A 21,517-nucleotide genomic window follows, 5' to 3' on the forward strand; every position below is an offset into this window, starting at 1 on the left:
TGTTAGAACGAGGCGTTTTAGGTAGGCGTGGTTGACTCTTAACTTTTATAAAGAATATCTCTTTGGATTTGAGACTTTAGTCTTTGCAACTTTACAGATCTTCTTTATGCACCAAGAGCTTGTAACACTCCAAAGAGAAAGGAAAACTTGAAATTGCATCATATGACTCCTTTAAACTGCCAGAATTTTAAAAAAGGATATCTCCATTTGCATTGAACTTTAAGCTTTGTAACTTTGCAGATATTGTTTATGCTCAAACAGCAACATTACACACTAACTAACGTTAAAAAAGTGAAATCGCAATGAACCACCCCTTTAATGCAAGGAGATAATGGCACAAATGCGAATTTCAGATTTTTATTTTAAATGCCCATCCCAGCAAAAACTTTCCAAAATCGGCATCCACAACACCAGCCCCAGCACGAGCACCGACGTAAGCGAACCAGTACGAGCACGGAGACGAGCAACGGAACCAGACCAAGCACGAGGACGGAGACAAGTAAGCCTAGCGGACCCAGTCCCACCCCCGAGATTGATCAGCTACTATCGATAATTAAAAAAAATTTAATATGCAGTCAAATTTCCCAGTGTGTATGCCATTTAAACGAGTGTTCATATCGAAGCACTTGTAGAGCTTTGTGGATTTGTCAAATGAGGTGCCCCCCCCTTCACCCAACATGGACACACACAGGACCCCCAACCGAAAAAATCTTCCCTTCCCTGCACGCCCCTGTAAGCAGCGCTTGCCCATTTGAATTCGACACACACATGACAGTTATTTGAACAGTATAGTCTCTGTCTCTATACAGCCTCTGTGGTGAAGCTAGCGGAAACCAGATTGAATAGCACCATATAAACTAAAGTGTACAAAACTGTAAATAAGCATTTTAATCCACAGCACCACACCCAGGCTATTTAAAATGCAGTTACTGACACTGTAAAAACATGGCATTAATGATATTTTTTACTAATGTCACGAAAATTATTGTAAGGTAATTATAGCCTATATTAAATTTTGGGTCAAATAAAGGCAATAAGTCACTTTTATAAAGGTTTACTAATACTATACACTTAACTCTAGATTCAAGAATTAGCTTTTCATTAGGGCAACTACAAAGGAGAATTTAATAGTCCTAATAAACTTTAATTGCAGAAAAATATGAATTCAATAGTCCTGCAATATAATGGAATATTAATATTGTTAAATGCATTTTAAGTATTCAAAAATATCATTTGTTTTCGTCCGTTATTTATTAATAAATAATTTATTTATTCCAATTGCCCTAACCCCAGCAAGACATTTATGGGGGACTGTGTGGGCCAGATGGGCTGAATTATAGCACCAGTCCAGCCCTGATGATTCTCCTCTTCTAGGGCCAGAAAGAAGACCTTCTAATAATAAAACTATTTAAAATAAACTCCTTAAGGGAGCTGTATATGCTTATAAGTTGTTGCTGCTTCTGGAAACCTGTTTGTTTTGACTTCATATCTAGTGTTAATGTATTTATTCTTTTAATGTATGGTAGCCTGGAATATTTAGTGTGCATACTCGTATTTCTGTGTGTTGGAGATTTTTGATTAAAAAAAAAAACGAATTATTCCTGTGGTAGAAAACGTTGTGGCACCAAGATACGCTAAAATGAAGGGGGGCCCTTGGGTTTGCTATAGCCCCAGGGCCCTATGTGTTCTTAATCCGGGCCTGCTTATGAGGTGACGTTTGCAAGTGGCCTTGGGTAACTGGTTAACAGAAAGTAAGCATACTGGGACATTTCCAGGTAACACTAGAATGTCACAGGCATGAGGTCGGGGAGTTGCCATGCTGTTGAAAGGGGGAGAGGGCTTCCCAACTGGGAAAAGAGGAGAATGTGGCTCTACTCCGAGGTACATCACTGGGACTTCTGGAAAATCCAGAGCAGTTTTTTTATGGGCAGAGTGAGATGGCTGACAGGATTATATAGATTACATGGGAGCGATACTGGTGTATAGTAATAATGAAAAAAAGATCAAATGAGCAAAGGTGATCTAAAAAGAGGAGAGATACAAAAGAGGATGTGAAGTAAGGAAATAAGAGAGAATAATAAGAGAAATTTGATATTCACTGTTCTCTTACTGTAATTTTAGAGATTCTTCTTCAATGTAGGTAATGCGACTCCTCCTCATTTCTTGTATCTGTCACATATGACTCATGTAGTTTGGCTATTTGTTTGGCAGATAAAAATAGTAAATTTCCTTATTTAGAAAATCAGTTGAAAACCGCAGAAGCAGGACAAAGATTTTATATGGTCACATAATTGGAATTCAATCAAATTCTGATTTTAATCAGAAATTTATTTTTAATTTATTTTTTTAAAGAACTGACCCCAAACTTTTAAATGGTCAAGCTGTTCACCTCATGGGGATGGTTGTCTGTTTCCCAAAATGCAGGTGATTTCAGGTTTGACTCTCCTTGTAGGGACACGCATACAATCTGAATCCATATATGTGACCCTGTCTGTGAAATCCAGGCTAAAGTCTCAAAATCTAATTATGAGATAACAAGCATCAAAGTTTGATTTCAACCATTACTTTCACTATGATTTCAATCTTTGACATGGCCTTACTCAGTCAATATTAAATATATAAAGGTTATATTTTCACAGAATGTTCTACATCTTTATGAAGGATGATTTTATGTAGAAAACAGTAAATCACAAAAAAATGACACGCTGGGTTTTCACAGGCAGGGTCATACATTCACTCACACATTCATCTCTTCCTTTAACTTTGATCTAATTTAGCACTGCTTCAAGCATTCATCCCATGTGGGCTGTAGTTAAGAGCATGTATTAGAGGATAATGTACAAATTCTACAGATGCGGATGTTTCCTCATTAAAATGTATGCCCTGGCATATCTGCTTACCATAAATTCACAGCGCAAGAGGGGGATTGCACATGATTCTGATGTCACATGACTTGCTAGCATTTCCCAGCTGAAATTAGCCTCTTTGCAGCATTTATTGCCTTGAGGAAGTTTCAGATGTATATGTCAGTAGAATTTCACTCTTCATTTTGATTTTTATTTTTTAAATTGATGCCATTTATACATTTTTTTACACAAAACAAATTGTACACAACAACAATTTGTTGAATGTTTATTAGAATCAATATGCCTGACTAGCATTTTGTGTTCTGTTCTTGCGGTTTCTTTAATGAGCGTTTTATTTAATGAGGGTTTTAATTATAGAAATGTGCAATTAATTAATTCCAAAGTAGATCAGAGAAAGCCACTGTGGACACACAAAGACAGACAGACACAAACTAATCAGTATTAATCAGTATCACTTTTTATGACCCTTATTTATCTTTATATCAGCTTTGCCATGATCAGTAAGCTGAAATTAAGCAGGGATTGTGTATTTACCTGATTCTGTGTGTCCATAGAGAGAGAGTTTTGATCGCTGTCTTAGCAATTTAACACTTCTGCACTGCAATTGACCAGTATTATATTGCTACGGGGATATGTTAACAAAGTAAAGAAAATTACACTTGTCAAGCAATTTCACTGAGTGTTTAAGACCTAATTATATGAAACTTAATGGGGGCAGAACAATCCGATTCCTGATTATGGCTCAGGTCTAGAGCATGTTGACTAGGGAGATCATTCTCTTGTTTTTTCTTTTCTTTTGTTTTTTTTTCAAACAAATCAAGCTGATGGAAAACATCACAATCCACTTTAGGATTTTGATATGAAGAGTGTACAAAAATAAAATAAAAATTTTTGCTTTTGGAACATATTCATATAATGTTGCCCAGTTTAGCAATGTCATCAGAAATGTGCGAATCTCCTTACAGATTTAAACAGATGGACTCGTAAACGCCGATCTACGGTAGGTATGTTAAACACATTTTTCCCTAATATCTCAAAGTGACCAAGATTTTTTAAATAAGAAAAGAAAAAAAGAACAATAAACAACAAGGAAGTGACACCTGGGTTCAAATCAGTCTCAAGATCACAAGTTCTCCTGGGGGATTAAAAAGTGTTTCTGTCTAGATATAAACAAGCATGATACATGTTGCAGTAAGAAATGGAGCACACACAAGGAAGTTAAGTGTATTAAGGCTGTTCGATTAACTTAGTCATTCCAATCATCAGTGTATAGGTTTATTCCCTTCTACTGTCACTGTGATTAGGGATGCACTGATATTAAAATTCTAGCTGATAACAGTAAGCCAATAATGAATTTTCTGTTTCATGATGGTTGATAACCGATAAATGGCAGCTTTTAAAATTCTATACTATTTTATCTAAATAATTTAATAATAAACACTTGAAATGAATTTTGGAATTGGTAAATAAATCAAAGGTTATTAGAGTACATTTTACAAGAAAATACAAGCAAATTTCATTCTTTCTACTTCAAAATCTCATGTTTAATTCAGTGTGTTACTTGCCATTTCTTTGAAAATATTTGTGAAATTTACTAGCAATTTCTGAGTGAAAATTGTTTCTACAGTGAACAATCACATTGTAATGTACAGTAGGACAAAAAAGATATTTCAAGATTTGCTAAACATTACATGCAACAGTAAATTATTAGTGTTTTTAGAGAATAACAGCAAAGGTAACAGAAATGTAAACATATTAGAAATGAGCAGAAATAACTATATATACAGTATCGCCAGTAAGTTAAAAAAAATATCCAATACTGGCCGATAACCGAAATGATACCGATATATCATGCATACTTTATTCTGATTATTCATATGTTTAATTTTAGCAGAGCACTGTGTGTGTGTGTTCGTGTTTGTGTTTTGTTTTGAATGCTTGTGAAAGGCTTTATTTTGTTCACAGAGAACATATTGTTACCTTTACAACTGACAAAGGAGTGATAATTTGAGGATATGTAAATGCTTCTTTCACATTCACACAAAAAAATCACCTTTCTTAGTCAGTATCAGAATACAGCGCAACTCAAATTGCTGTTCATATATTAATCTAAAGATCCCCCTCAGTTACAGTCTAAGCCAGTAGATGCTGTGAAGAGATTGGTGTGGTTTCCAACTGCAGCTTGAACTCATGCATTTAATGCCGTTTTTATTCATACTTGGCCTGAAAGAGAGAACTGTACTTTTTGTACCACCCCACATTCTTTTTTAATAAAAAAATTTTTCCTCCTCCACTTCTTCCTCATTCTTTTTATTCTTTCCTCTTACTGTCTTTCTCTGGGTTCCCCTCTCCTTGGTAACTGGTTCCTTGGTTACAGAGGATCCTTTTTGCTTTATGTGTGCTTGAACAGATTGTTATTGTTAATGTTCAGATACAGATTGGAACCCTCTGGGACTTTAACCAAGCACTAGGGAGTAGATGAGAAAAGTCATGAACACTGGCTTCATAGCATTAGGGTGGTGACAAGTGACACGCTAGTTCACTCATGTTAAATAGAAAGCAGACGTCTCGAGGGATTCTGAAGCCTTGTGAATATTCTGAACGCATCTGGTCCTCTTCTCTTTGTGAAAGCTACAAGTGTGAAAAACCTCAGGCTAATGTCACTAAGTTGCAACTGAAGATTTTCACATAATGGAGTCACTAATGGCAGATGTTTACGTGTCACAGTTCAGGATTGTCACTACTAGTGAAGGGTTTGGGATTGAGCATGTTCTTATGGTGCCATCGGCCAATCAGTGGAGTCATGATATAAGATTTCTGTGACTCCAGAGTGATTGGCTAAAAAACTGTATCTGAAAATAAAATGGTAGAATTCACTTCCACTGGTCTTAGCTGTGGTTGACCAAACTAATATTAGCAACTTGTGAATTATCCAAATTAGACCATTTTTAATAAACCACTGTTTTTTTATAACCATTTTGTGTAAGCTTCTGTACACTCACTCCACCGTAATATATAGGTTACCTCTACACCGAAGGGCTCAGGTGGAAGCAACTGTGATCGAGTGAGACAGACCATATAAGAATTTTCAAATGAGACAAGACATGTACCTCCATCTCTGCAATTTGCTTTCACTGCAAGTACCTCAAAGAGAAGAAAGACAGGCGTCTCAAATGAGCTGTCAGCGTCCAAAAGAGTGTCGGTTGATAGTCATTGTGGTAATTATAGCACTGCATAAAAAGTAGTTGTTCAGTTTGGTTCTGTACACATTGTGTGGATAAAATTTCAAAAGATGAATTTTAAAAGAATGAATTAGGTTGTTGAATGCAGTTGTCACTTTATATATTGTGAACACTATGTGGACCGGAATCGATGATGCATTTATGATGAGTGTCGACTGTGTGAAAGAAAGCCTCAGACTATTTTTTTTACTCAATCTTAAACATTGAGACTTACTGCTTGCAACTTGGCATTATATGAATAAGTGAATTCAATGCTTGGGGTTGGTAAGATTTTTAAAAATGTTTTTGAAAGAGGTCTTTTATTTGATTATAAACAGTAATATTGTGAAATGTTAAATAACTGTTTTGTATTTTAATATCTTTTAAAATATAATTTATCCCTATTATGCAAAGCTGAATTTTCAGCAGCCATTAGTCTTCAGTGTCACGTGATCCTTCAGAAATCATTGATATGCTGATTTGCTGCTCAAGAAACTATTATTATTATTAGCACTGTTGAAAACGTAATATTGCTGCTTAATATTTTTTGTGGAAACTGTGATACATTTTTTTCAGGTTTCTTTGATGAATAGAAAGTTCAAACGAACAGCTGTTTTAAAAAACTGAAATCTTTTTTAACATAAATGTCTTTACTGTCACTTTTGATCAATTTAATGCATCAGTTTAATAGACATAATCAATAAAAAAATTTGTATTTTTTTAAAGACCCCAAACTTTTGAATGATAGTGTGTGTTATATAATCACTTTTTGTATGTATTGTATATATCAGAAACTTTTATTTAATTTAAAATTCCAATAAGTAGTATTTTTCTTCAATTTGATACATTTATGAGGTCTCAAAATTCAGAAAGATGTCATTCAGAAAGGGCAGACTCTTTTAGTTAATTTTTTTTATGAATTTTGGCATGTTGAGCATGCCAAATGGCATGTGTTGGCAAGTTGAGTCTCTCCACCGACATGTTTTAATATAGTTCTTACAGCATGTTTAGCCATGCAGCTTCTATGCCTCAGTCTGGTTGCTGAGCACCGATAGCTTTGTTTGGAAGAGACGTGTTACAAAATATTTCTGTTCCAAAAATCATGAAAGAAATTTACAAATTGTACATAGGAATAAACAACATTTTAACATATAAAAATAGAAAGCAGTTACTTTAATTTGTAATAATAGTTCAAAATCTTTGTTTTATCAAATAAATGCATCCTTGGTGAGCATAACAGACTTCTTACTGACTTAAATTTTTTGAATGGTAGTGTAAAATGTGACGAATAGAAGCAGAAGTTTGTATTGCCGCAGCTTTTTATTTAAAGAACATTTTATATACACAAAAAAGGGAATTTTGGCATAATTTACTCTATCATGTCATAACTACCACGTTATTTACTTTATAGTATCATAAAAGGAGTCCATATGGTTTGTATGTCATATTTCAAATCATACATCTTCTGAAGTCATCTATTTCAAACTTGCCATGCCATAATAATGTATGAAAACCAATGACATCAAACCAAATTAATGTTTACAGACACAGCCATTGAGATTAGAGCATGACTGTTTAGGCCCATTTACACTTGGCATAAAAAGTGTCCTGGCTCTTCCAAGTTTTATAATGGCAGTGAATGGTGATCGAGATTTTGAGATCTGCTAACTGTCATACTCGCATTCCCGAGAGAGTGGTATTCCAGTGGATGACGTGGGCGTAGTGTAAGCTTCGTTGAGAATATGCTAGTCTGGCGAGAACCAAGTTTTGTTTGCAGCAAAGGAAAACCAGGCTCCTCTTGGCTTATATCGAAATCCTCTGATGAAATCCTTGTTTTGCTCTCTCTTCTGCGCTTCGATCTGCTAACTGTCATACTCGCATTCCCGAGAGAGTGGCATTCCAGTGGATGACGTGGGCGTAGTGTAAGCTTCGTTGAGAATATGCTAGTCTGGCGAGAACCAAGTTTTGTTTGCAGCAAAGGAAAACCAGGCTCCTCTTGGCTTATATCGAAATCCTCTGATGAAATCCTTGTTTTGCTCTCTCTTCTGCGCTTCCGCGAACATCACTTCTCACCAGAGCTTACATTACGCCTACGTCATCCGCTGAAACGCCACTATCTCGTGTGCGCTCATATGACAGTTAGCAGAAGTTTAAGATTACAGTTTATAAAGATTTAAGTTTGGATATTTTTCTTACACAAACGCATCGATTCACTTCAGAAGGCCTTAATTAACCCACCGGAGCTGTGTGGGACACTTTTTATGATGGATGGATGCACTTTATTTTGCTTCAAAATCTCAACCACCATTCACTACCATTATAAAGCTTAGAAGAGCCAGGACGTTTTTTGATAAGACTCTGATTGTATCCGTCTGAAATAAGAAAGTCATATACACCTAGGATGGCTTGAGAGTGAGTAAATTGGGTGAATTATCCCTTTAAGACAGATGTTCATGAATGCCTGTTGCCTAGATGGAAAATTGGAGGATGTTATGGCCACCTTAACTTGCATGGGTAACTTTACAGTGACTTCTCAATTAAATTCAATTGAAAATGTTTAATGATTGCTATTCAAATGCACAGAGAAAAACTGACAGTCTGCCAGTAAGAGGGTTTATTATTTAGCCAACTGCTTTCAGCTAGATAATAATTTAAACATTAGCAGAGCTAGCATATACAATTTTCAGCATGTTCCTTGCATCAGATTGAACTTTATTGCCGTAGCCATAGCACATTTAAGAAGACTTATGCCCCGAAAGGGCATTTGTAATCATTTTCTTTCTCTTGACAGGCATTAGTCTTAGGTCTAACTGATGAGATGTAAAAAGAGATTTTAGATAGTTTCACGTCTCTGGCATGCCATGATAATGTGAGGTGAGGCTTACAAATGTATTCAAGGCTGCTTATCTCCATAGTCACCTTGGGGAGATCTCATGATGAAATATTTATGAAGATACGGTTGGGGTTTTTTACTTAAAAAAAAAAAGTAGCATACTTCTGAGGAAGTCTCTTTCTCTCTTCTGAACTAGCCAAGAAACGTCTGAAAAGCATAGTCGTGGGTGTGAGAGTGCATCCTGATGAGAGGAGGAAGGAACAAGTGCCGTGGAGGATGGAGACAAAATGGCAGCATCAAAGAAAACTTTGCCCTGATGAAAGAACGTGATGCTTACTATTACAAGACTAGAATTAATACACATTTATGTGATGTACCACAAGGTGCCCTATTTTATTCAGGACACAAATTGATCTATAATGAAGTGATTCTCAAAGTGTGGGCTGCACTTCCTTATATTCAAATCAGCTGTGTTGAAGATACACACAAAATCCAATGAAGCATGTGCATTGTTTCTTCTCCTCCTTATATGATGTTTAGTGCACTTACTATGCTGCACTTATGTAAAGAATAACTCAAAAAAAGTCGTATAGCTATTTTTGACACTTTCATGTTTATTTTTAAGTTGATATTTACCAATAACCATTCTTTTATTACTTATATATCTGCCTTTGCAATCCATTTGATGAAAAAAAAAGTGTTATATTTTTAGAATGTATTATATTCTATGATATATTTTTCATATATTTGAAATGCCATTTTGTATGCCATTTAAATCAATAATTTTTTTACAGAAAAACATGAGAGAACAATGCAGGCCTACTGACAAAAATACTGGCAACAGTTTAAATGGGGAGTGTGACAAAAAATGAAACTATAGACCACTGCTTGCTAAAGAATGTAAACCAGCATAGCAGAGAGGAAGAGGAATGGGGCTATTAACGTGAAGCAAACATCTTGATTATAGCTTAATAAACATGACGATGATGTGTAGAAATTTATGTCAGCACACAAGGCCTGTGGTGATCATTGCATGATGCCATTGGATGAACAAACCCACATTGACATGCAAAGATACAATCAGATGTTCATCATTTACCACATCTAAATCGAATGTAGATCACTAACAAAGCCACATTTAGAGCAATCCTCTACAGTAACTTTCTGCTACCCAGAGCCAGATCAAAGGACACTTTTGTACAATGATTTGTACGGTGGCCGAGAGAGCTCAAGTTCAGAAAACACATGCAAATAGAAAAAACACCAGCAAATTAAGAAAATCTCTTCATCAGTTTGACAGCACATGTGCTCACAACACAATCAAATACAAAAACACGCTGCAAATGCTCACAACACAACCAAATAAAGAAACGGGCTGTAATGCTCACAACACAACCAAATAAAGAAACGGGCTGTAATGCTCACAACACAACCAAATAAAGAAACACGCTGCAAAAACAGAAACGTGCTGCAAATGCTCACAACACAACCAAATATAGAAATGCGCTGCAAAAACAGAAACGCGCTGCAAATGCTCACAACACAAACAAATAAAGATACGCGCTGCAATGCTCACAACACAACCAAATAAAGAACACGCTGCAAAAACAGAAACGCGCTGCAAATGCTCACAACACAAACAAATAAAGAAACGCGCTGCAATGCTCACAACACAACCAAATTAAGAAACGCGCTGCAGTGCTCACAACGCAACCAAATAAATAAACACGCTGCAAAAACAGAAACGCGCTGCAAATGCTCACAACACAACCAAATTAAGAAACGCGCTGCAGTGCTCACAACGCAACCAAATAAATAAACACGCTGCAAAAACAGAAACGCGCTGCAAATGCTCACAACACAACCAAATTAAGAAACGCGAAACGTGCTGTACGTTTCTTTATTTTTATCTGTAGTCTCTGCACTGGTATTTTGAGTCACTCAGCACCTTTGGCCCCTCTTTTGTTTACCACTGAGCCCTGGAGTTTGTTTACTTCCTGTTAGATGAATGGAAGCACAGCCAATCAAACCAGGTCAGCGAGAGAGAAATGAGAAGAGGTACTCTGAGGACCATGAGAAAATATATTGGGCCTGAGAAACTGCCAGCACAGTTTGTTTAGCCTTTATAAAGTTTCTGGGCATTGTCTGAGTGCCGCTGCAGGTGGGATGGATGGAGGGTAGACGAGGTAAAGATTTTCCACTTAAAAGTAACTATTTGGATGGTTATCTATTATCTTGATTATAATTTGTACTAAAACATTTACTTGACGTTTTAAAATATGAATTACTGATTCAGTCTGACTATAAATTAACGTTTAAATGCATTGGTATTCGCTGCATCACATAAATTTGAACTCTGCTTAACCTTCTCGAATCCCCAACGGTGTCTGCCGGTCATGTCACCTCAAATCGCCATCTCTCATTGAAAATAAATTACTTCCAGTTGTTTTGTCACTCCAAATCACTGTCAGTGTGAGCACACCCTAAGAAGTCAGCTGGCCTGTTGGGTAGCATTTGGAAATGCAAGAGATTGTAGGGTGTTTTCAGACAGTGGCTGGATAAAGTATATGCTTCTGTATATTTCTGAATATGTGTTTACATGTGAGTGTATTAAAGGCAAACTACAGCCCCAATCGATCGGTGAAGGATAAGAAGAGACATGCTTCAATATCTTGCCTCTCTTTTTTTTTTATCAACTCATCTCTCTCCTCTCCACTCCTCCTTTTTCAGCTCACCACTCTGATCTTCATTTTCTCCTCTTGCTCTGCTCATCCTTTTTGTCCTTTCTTTTTTGCTGAGAATTTGAGTTTTCTGGAAGAGACAGCTGGTGGACTATGCCCCACTGATTCCTTACCCAGAATCCAATCTGCCCACAGACCACTGAACTCTCTCGCTATCTGTCTGTGTTAAAATGGTTTTTGCCTGTTAATTTTGATTATATGCTTGACCAGCATAAAATAGGGTACGTTCACACTTTCCTTTTTTTGGACTGACAACCGCATTTACTTAGAGGTGTGAGTCTCGAAATGTCCTGGAAATTTGCAGGTGTGAGTTTGGTTATAGAATGCGGTTGTCACTCTCATAAATAACCGTACGGTGTGTGTTAACGTAACTGTATTATGTACTCAAATACAGGACTGACAACCGTATTCTGCTGCTGCGTGAATGTGGCAATAATGAAGTACATTTTGGTTGTAGACAAATTTAAGTTCCAGTCTCAGTACTGGCAGGGATTGTAGGTAGGGGAATGACCAGCGCTCTCTTCCACCCTCAATACAATAACTGAGGTGAGACCCTTGAGCAAGTCACTGACTGAACCCCCAACTGCTCCCCGGGTGCTGCAGCAAAAAATGGCTGCCCACTGCTCCGGGTGTGTCTTCACGGTGTGTGTTCACTACTCACTGATCTGTGTGTGCACTTAGATGGGTTAAATGCAGAGCACGCATTCCAAGTATGGGACATCATACTTGGCCACACTTCACTTCACTTTAGCTATAATTATGGCTAATGGTTTCCATTTGAAATATGTCAAATTTGTTGACTTGACTGCACGGACACTATTGGAAGAGAATTGAACTGAGCTGGACGATGACATCACTGAATCAACAATGAACTGACTTTGATAAACTGACAGTTTTCTGTTTTAATGTCCTCTTGCATTATCAGCCCACGTTTTTCCTGTTTAACACTGTAAAGCTGCTTTGACACAATCTGAATTATATAAAGCACTATATAAATAAAGGTGACTTGACTTGACTGAAAACAGGAAAGATCAAGTGATTTCATGGGGTATTACAAGAGGGAAAAAATTTGAACATGATGACTGGGAGTAACTTATTAGTAAGTTGCAAATTTCTTTGAGAAAGTCATTCCTTCCTGTGTAATTAATTTCTCATTGTTGGATATGATGCAAAAGTAAGGCAATCGAGTACCGAGGGATTTAAATGAAGGCGTACAGTATTTCCTTGAATTAAGGTCATGCTAATTAACCAGGGACTTTTAGGGACTAGCAAAATATAGCTAGATAGGGCTAATGCAGTGACTGGTGATGTTTTTTCATGGCCACATATGATCCGCTGATATGATCCGCGATGACGTTTTCAACTCAATCTAATACTGGATTTTGAGTCTTTTAACAGAAATGTGGCCTACTTCAAATGTGACATTTCTGATTGAAACAGGACATTTAATGAGTAAAAATTGTAGCCTGTTGCTTCAGTGTGTTGGGATGTTTGCCATCACTGCACCTGTTGTTTGTGATGTTGTATCTAGGTGATTTGTATGTTATATGCTGGTGGCTATTAGACTGTGGTGCTATGGGAATGGAAAACCTGAAGCTTCACGATCTACAGAGAGTAGATTTCTGTGAAGATACTCTGGAGCAGCTTAAATTCGGAGTTAAACCAAAGTCCCTTTAAGGCAGGTTTTCCCAAACTGGGGTTTGTGAGGGAACTGCAGGGGTTTGTGAGTTGATGATGTTGATGATGTTGACTTCCATATGGAAAGTCAATGGCTACCGGCAACTGTTTTGTTACCAACATTCTTTAAAATATCTTATTTTGTGTTCAACAGAAGAAAGAAACTCATACAGGTTTGGAACAACACAAGAGTGACTAGATGATGACAGAATTTTCATTTTTGGGTGAACTGTTCCTTTAAGCCAAGTCAGTTCACTTGGTGACCATCTTGGAATTGTTTTTTTTTTCAGTTGCTATATTGAGCGATATAATTTCATATTTTACAAGTACAAATTTTACAATAAATTTTTATGTAACAGAGCACTTCTTCCTTTTCTATTGCTATTCTAATAATGTGCATATGATTTGTCATGGCTCGTAATCCAAATCTTATGTTCAATGCATTATAATGCAACTTTAATCAGCAGCACAGTCATACAAAACCTCACATTCCAAGCTAAATGTTGCTCAGACACTCCCCAAGGAAACTTTGTGATGTCTGTTTGTATGAAGATAGCTAATATTTTCTCTGAAGATTGTGGTAATTGTGATAATGGAGGCAGCTGGGGGATAAACACTCTGATGAACTCGTACTGAAGGGTTACACTCATCCACAGTGGGCACGTTGTTGTTGTTTTTTTTCAGCTGGATGTTGAATAACATTACGTAACCTGTTCTGACGTGGCGGCACTGTAAGAGGCCGCAGCATGCTGACTTTGTTTTCTCCTGTCATTGCAGATCTCGTCATTAGAGTGGCAAAGGATAAATTCGGAGCCATACAATCCGAGTACCAGAAGGTAAGTGCATGTAACTGTGCCTACCTGAACCTCCATGCTATTACGTGCTCCGCCACCGCAGTTAAGTTGAAGGGACATTGTCTCAGTGCATCTATTATGAAACAATATTTTAATTGCATTTGAAAGCCAAGGAGAGAGCCTTGCCCTATTATTGCGTTTATTCTGGAAGAGCTGTTAATTGCTTTTGGCATTATAGCATGTTGTAAACAGAGGAAGAAACTATTTGTTGCTTTTTAATAACAGAGTTTAATTAAACAACAGCTCTTGCTTTGAAGTTTTAGTATCTTACTCCTGGGTACAAACAAACATATGGGGCAAAACTTAATGAATCAGTTTCATCGACATTTCTTGTGATGGTGAGAGGAAATGTGAGTTCAGAGATGCACAGCCACCTCAATTTATCATTATTATATATAGTTCTCAGCAAACAGCCCTATATTATATTATATTATATTATATTATTGAAAGAAATTAATACTTTTATTGAGCAAGGGCACATTATATGATCAAAAGTGACATTTAAAACTTTTACATAATTTTTTTTTAAATCCATTTCAAAAAATGCTCTGTTCATCCAGCAGCACTACTGTTCTCAAATGTAATAATAGTAAGACATGTTTCTTGAGCACCAAATCTGCATGTTAGAATGAAAATTCAGCTTTGCCATCACATGAATAAATTACATCTTCAACTATATTAAAATAGAAAACAGTTATTTTAATATTTCACAATATTAATGTTTTACTCTATTTTTTATTTTAAAAAAGACAGCATTTGTGAATATAAGAGTCTTCTCACAATTGCCAACTACAAACTATATATGCAATACATATAGATATAATTAAATTTTGTATATTTTTATAATAAAGGATCATCACTTAATTGAGTAATTTAAGCTTAATTTAAATGAGAATTTAATACAATTTCACAAGGCTGAATAACGATAATTTCTAAATGGCCAAATATCAGTCTGTAATCATATTCACTCATTCTTTTCAGTTGTATTATGCTCTGCTCTTGTAACACTTAAGAATATGGAGAGATGGATATGGATGTGACTGTTGGCCAAATCCATGATTCACTCGATCTCTGGGACTGTCAAAATGGGTCTGGTTCCCATTACAGATGGGAATGTTCTTTCTAGTTCTTAAGTGATTTTATTTGCCATTTGTTTGACTGTTTATTTGATTTTGCTTACCATCTGTTCTGTTCTGTTTTGTTTTATTTTTTTGCTGATCTGCATGCACATCATCATCTGGCGCCTCCCAGCCAGAAAACATTGTTCTGACGCTACAGGTAATGTGTGTGTCCTGCTAGCAGTGTCAAGGGCCAAACCAGACCCAAGTCTCACCACCCTCATTCCTTAGTTACACCTAACCCTTGCAAAGCCCAGCCCTGCACTCATTCTGTTCACATGTCTGTTTCAGTCTAATCTTGACCGTGGTTGTGTCATCCATGTGGAACGCTTAGAAACATTAGACTGATTTAAAAATTGCAGTATATTTAAAATTAATAGATTTTTTACATACTGAAATTATTACACTTTTTTGCCACTTTCACACAGCAGCAGAATACGGTTGTCAGTCCTGTATTTGAGTCCTTAATATGGTTACGTTCACTCACAGTACGGTTATTTTCAGGCGTGACAACCGCATTCTGTAACCAAACTCACACCCACAAATTTTCAGGACTCGTAACTGCATTCTCAGAAAACACGCACTGTGTGAAATGCAACTGGTTTGGACAACTAGTTGTCTGTCTCATCATTCAGTGCGACAGAGAGCCGCTCTGCTGCTCAAACACGTGTCTACTGTGTGTTGCAGGTTTTCATGTGGTTTCGGTAACTTACAGATATGCAGATATGAGCTGTGTGTCATCTAAAGGTTTTAGATTCAGTCACTGTTCTTCTCCACCGGTGCTGAAGTTGACTGGATCTAAACCTTCAGATGAAACACAGCTCATATCTGCATATCTGTAAGTTACCGAAACCACACAGATGGTAGACACGCATTTGTGCATCGCAGAGCAGCTCTCTTGCACTATATGAAATGACGGACAACTATTGCTTGGGTTTTCGAGAATACTGTTGTGAGTCCTGAAAATTTCCAGATGTGAGTTCGGTTATAGAATGAGATTGTCACTCCCGTAAATAACCGTACTGTGTGTGAATGTAACCATATTAAGGACTGAAATACAGGACTGATAACCGTAATCTGCTGCTGTGTGAACGTGGCCACAAACGGTATTTGTGACGCTACTGTAAGTTTCTGTGTGAACGGGACATTTCGAGACTCTCACCTATAAGTAAATGCGGTTGTCAATCCCAAAAACTGACAGTGTGAACGCAGCCTTTCAGGGCTTTTGCTATTTATTAATAGCATGATAAAATGACCCTAGTAATCTTACATTGTCCTCTAGAGTTTCAGAAGTGATCTCGCAGCTCTAAATGAACATTACACTTTTATTACAGTTTATTACTTTTATTACTGGGAGTATGTTCATTTAAATTTTTTCTTGTCCATCCTATATTAAAATCGCAGGTATTAAATTCCTCTTTCATCTCTGTAATTGGTAAGATGATCACAGATACACAAATTTCCTCATCTTAAGCTGTCTGTAATTTTTAGCTCAGCCATGACCCAGTAAGAGGAGTGTGACTACGCTAGCAGGAATGATGTCAACCCTAGATGAACCCGTCTAAAGCTTTAATATGCTGATACGAGAGAAGCACATTAGATGGTCAGTGAGAGGGAATGACCGTTCATAGTAGAATGGTCAATAACCTCATGACCTAAGTGTTATGCTATAGCCTATGTGTGAAGTCCCCCATGATAGTCTTAGCTGCTAAGCTTTTGTGTCATTTCCAAAAAGACTTTCAGTTCTTACTCACAGAGGCGTGAGGGGAAATGAGCTTTTAAAACCACCTTTAGAGAATTTTAAGTATGGAAAGTCTCAACCCTTGAGGAGAAGCGAGGGTATTTGGTGACAGACAAAGCCTCTGGTTTATTCAGCGGATTAAGCTTATCCACAGGATAGCCGGGGGACAGCCCAGCTCATTCAGAAATGTCCATAATGCCACAGGATGTGTGCAAATAGATTCAGTGGCAACATATGGAAAAAGTGTTTAACATTATTCCATCATGTTACATACGGCATGGGAATTTTGCAGAGCATGGTTTAATTTCCCTCACTTCAAAAGCCCTTTAATGGAAGGATTTGGAGACAAGAATATTTGCTTTACTTGAAAAAGAGTGCAAAAGCTTCCATGTATTGTTGCATTTTTTGAAAAAAATATAAAGTGTGAAAATATTTTGTAGCTCATTTAAATATACCTTAGCGTTCCTTTTTAAAAAATGGTCGGTGATCATTTAAAGAAATAGTTATCCCAAAAATTAAAAATTGCTGAAAATGTACTCTTCCTCAGGCAATGTATCATGATGTACATGAGTTTTCTTCATCAGAACAGATTTAGAGAAATTTAGCATTACATCACTTGTTCACCAATGGATCCTCTGCAGTGAATGGGTGCCATCAGAATGAGAGTTCAAATAGCTGATAAAAAAATTACAATAATCCACAAGACTTCAGCATCTTGTGAAGCGATAAGCTGCAAGTTTATAATAAAAAAAAAAACATCATTAAGATGTTTTTAACTTCAAACCATTGCTTCTGGCTGAAATACCAGTCCTTTATCCATAATATTGTTTGAAACAATCTCATCTACATCTTGGAAGGCCTGAGGGTGAGTATATTTTCAGCTAATTTTCATTTTTGGGTGAACTATTCCTTTAATGTCTGTACAGTGCAGTGCTCATTTTGTGTAATTGATTATTTTAAAATGATCGCTCTCCTTCCTTCCTTCCTTTTATCGATAGAACTAAACCTGTATAACTTTGGTTTCCTGGATGCAAATGAAGCCTTAACTGAGATTTATTTGCCTGAACTAATCTGTATAACGTTGTGTTGTGTGCAGGTGATTTATTATGAGATTGGTTTTGTGGTGTGCACGGCACTGGGCCTGCTGTTCACCGTGCTGCTGCCGTTGGTGGGGCTTCTCTTTTGTTTGTGCCGCTGCTGTGATAACTGTGGAGGAGAAATGCACCAGAGACAGCGGAAGAACGCGGACTGCCTTAGAGGATTGCTGACCACACTGTTACTCACCACCACCTTCATTATCACGTAAGTTTTTGTGTTTGTCTGATTGTGCATGTGTGATTGCATGTGTAACCTTTAACACAGTAAAGGCCCGTTCAAGGACGATAACTATAACAATAACGATAAAGATACAGTTTTATATAAAAGCATAGATAGAGTCCACACCACCATTTTCAATTTTTTTTTTTTTCAAAATTAACAACCAATCAGATTGGAATCCATCCTGCTTTAAAGAGCTTGAGGCAGATGACACAACTACAGCATGTGCTTATAATAAACAGAACGCTGCCATGCATTGGTGTGGATGTTAATATAGTTATCTTTATATTTATTGTTCATAGTGTGAACAGGCCTTAAGGCTCTCTTCCAAAACCTAGTGTGCTGCCTGCACACTAAAATGAATATGCAGTATTTTAAGGTTTCATGAGCACAGATGCAAAGGCTATTTCAAAAAGTCTGTTTCAAAGGCAGCTTAGTAGGTTTTTGGAACAGAGCCTAAATAATCAAAAGCAAACTCAAAGCTGATGATACTTTCAATAAAAGACCTCAACAAGACACTTTCGAGCTTGCAGGTAATCTTCCTGTCCTAAAAGTGCCATGTTCTCGAAGACATATTGTAGACAAGTGTACACTCCAGGAAGAAATACAGCAAAACTGCACAAAAGCAGGAACTCCAGGAACTAGCAACGGCAAACTTAATAGAGTGTTTGATGTTCCTCTGCTTTATGCATTCAGCCGGCTGGCTCTTTATTAAAAATTCCATAGCACATGCCTGGCTGCCTGGAGATGGGCATGTCTCCTCATGTAAAAACCTCCCAGGATTTCAACCTTCATGATTCTAATGAAGCCGTAACAGGGGCCACTCTACACACTCCTCTCTTCAGTGCTATATTAAAGCACATCGATCTTGTTCAAATGTGAGGCAAGCGCCACCTAGTCTCTTAGTGGGAAATTTAACTGAAAATCATTCAAATGTTACGTGATTGTCCTGAGAGGACTCTCACAGAGAGGTCATGGAAAATTGCTTGAGTTTGAAGCATCTCCAGGGGAAGTTATGAGTTGGACACCGTCTCATGTGTTTGGATAGGTGCTTGAATAGTGTTTTTCTTAGTGGTGGTAGAAACCAGGGCAATTGTTCTGAAGTTTCATTGACCTGTGTTGTCATTTATCGTTTTCAAACTTTAAAATTTTATTAAAATTGCTTGATAAACTCAGGCAACTTTTCTCCGGGTTTTGCTGTTTTTTCTCATAAAACATTGGGCATAATTTAGGCTTGATGAATAATTTAAGAAATTACCCAATTATGCCAAGAAAATTCCTCATTAGTGCCATCTCACTCTTAAGAGAAAAACAGCATTTATTAGGGGCACTGTCAACCGAGTCGTGAACACAATGGTGTGATGGTCAAGCAACATAACTGCTTGAGGTGTTTTAGTTCATTTCTTCTAACACTTTATCATACGGTCTTCCAGACTTTAGATCACTGGCATTCATGACTATCTGTTTGTTATATGATTAACAAGCATAATTCAGTTGGCTGCGAGTAGTTTCATGTATGCGACTTCATAAAAGATTATCTGTCCTAAATATATACTATTATGTATGCGATTATATACTATTTTATATTTATTTCTGAAAGGAGTCACTTATGCTTACCAAGGCTGCATTTATTTGATAAAAAATACAGTAAAACAATAATATGGTGAAATATTATTACAGTTTAAAATAACTGGTTTCTATTTTAATATATGTTCAAATGTAATTTATTCCAGTGATGAAAAAGCTGAATTTTCAACTGCCATTTTTCCAGTCTTCAGTGTCATATGGTCCTTCAGAAAATCTCACTCTTAAGAGAAAAACAGCATTTATTAGGGACACTGTCAACCGAGTCGTGAACACAATGGTGTGATGGTCAAGCAACATAACTGCTTGAGGTGTTTTAGTTCATTTCTTCTAACACTTTATCATACGGTCTTCCAGACTTTAGATCACTGGCATTCATGACTATCTGTTTGTTATATGATTAACAAGCATAATTCAGTTGGCTGCGAGTAGTTTCATGTATGCGACTTCATAAAAGATTATCTGTCCTAAATATATACTATTATGTATGCGATTATATACTATTTTATATTTATTTCTGAAAGGAGTCACTTATGCTTACCAAGGCTGCATTTATTTGATAAAAAATACAGTAAAACAATAATATGGTGAAATATTATTACAGTTTAAAATAACTGGTTTCTATTTTAATATATGTTCAAATGTAATTTATTCCAGTGATGAAAAAGCTGAATTTTCAACTGCCATTTTTCCAGTCTTCAGTGTCATATGGTCCTTCAGAAATCATTCTAATAAGATGATTTTGTGCCTTAATAAACATTTCTTACACTTATGTTGAAAACGTCTCGGTTACGTATGGTAACCCTCGTTCCCTGAAGGAGGGAACGGAGACGTCACGTCGGTGACCGACGAATTGGGATATCACTTCGATAGACCAATCTACTTCGAGTGTAAACTAAACGAGCCAATGCACATTGGCATGCAATTATTGCATCCAGCTGCCGCTGATCACAGAGTGAGTATAATAAGGCAGCAGGTGCAATGCATACCAGGTTTTCACTGAGGAGCCGAGCCGGCGGCAGTGGTACAGCAACCGTGGCGCTGGGACGTGACGTCTCCGTTCCCTCCTTCAGGGAACGAGGGGTACCATACGTAACCGAGACGTTCCCTTTCAGTCGGTCACTCCGAGTCACGACGGCGACCGACGAATTGGGATCCCTACCAAAGCGCCATGGTGCTGCCCCTTCCAGTGCCCTGTGTAAGCTGCTTACGCCCCTATCTGGTGTAGGTCAGGGCTCAGGACAAGTAGTTCCACTCACCATTTTTCAAAGCACTACCTTACTGAGTGAGATTGGATAACACTGGGAAAACGTACCTGCTCCACTTGGAACAGGGATGCTGCGGAAGCCCCATCATTCCCGAAGGAGTTTTCGGAAGCAAATACACATATAGCATCCGCTTAGGTGTATATGGAGAACTGGAGGTGATTGTAACCCTCTTGGAAAGGCAGAAGTCTGCCGGGGAAACACGGGCTCTATGGCTATACCGTGGACTATACACATACGAGAACCGCTTAGGTCTCAATATGGAACCCAGCCTTCCACGGTTCCCGCGGATTCATCGT

General features: G+C 37.3%; 1 protein-coding gene across 12 annotated transcripts in view; it reads left to right on the top strand.

Annotated features, from left to right (window-relative positions):
- Positions 1-21,517, top strand: part of LOC107601491 (prominin-1-A-like) — a 56,173-nt gene that overhangs the window by 10,931 nt on the left and 23,725 nt on the right. For 9 of the 12 annotated variants that reach the window (XM_016293686.1, XM_016293683.1, XM_016293684.1 and 6 more), the window contains exons 2-4: positions 14,117-14,175; positions 15,445-15,471; positions 18,149-18,354. In XM_016293686.1, coding sequence (XP_016149172.1) covers positions 14,117-14,175; positions 15,445-15,471; positions 18,149-18,354 — 292 coding nt within the window. The remainder of the gene's footprint in view (positions 1-14,116; positions 14,176-15,444; positions 15,472-18,148; positions 18,355-21,517) is intronic. The other 3 variants (XM_016293679.1, XM_016293680.1, XM_016293682.1) reach the window with 1 other exon arrangement.

This window comes from Sinocyclocheilus grahami, unplaced genomic scaffold (assembly GCF_001515645.1).
Source record: "Sinocyclocheilus grahami isolate Dianchi unplaced genomic scaffold, SAMN03320097.WGS_v1.1 scaffold306.1, whole genome shotgun sequence".
In the NCBI taxonomy this organism is placed as follows: Eukaryota; Metazoa; Chordata; class Actinopteri; order Cypriniformes; family Cyprinidae; genus Sinocyclocheilus; species Sinocyclocheilus grahami.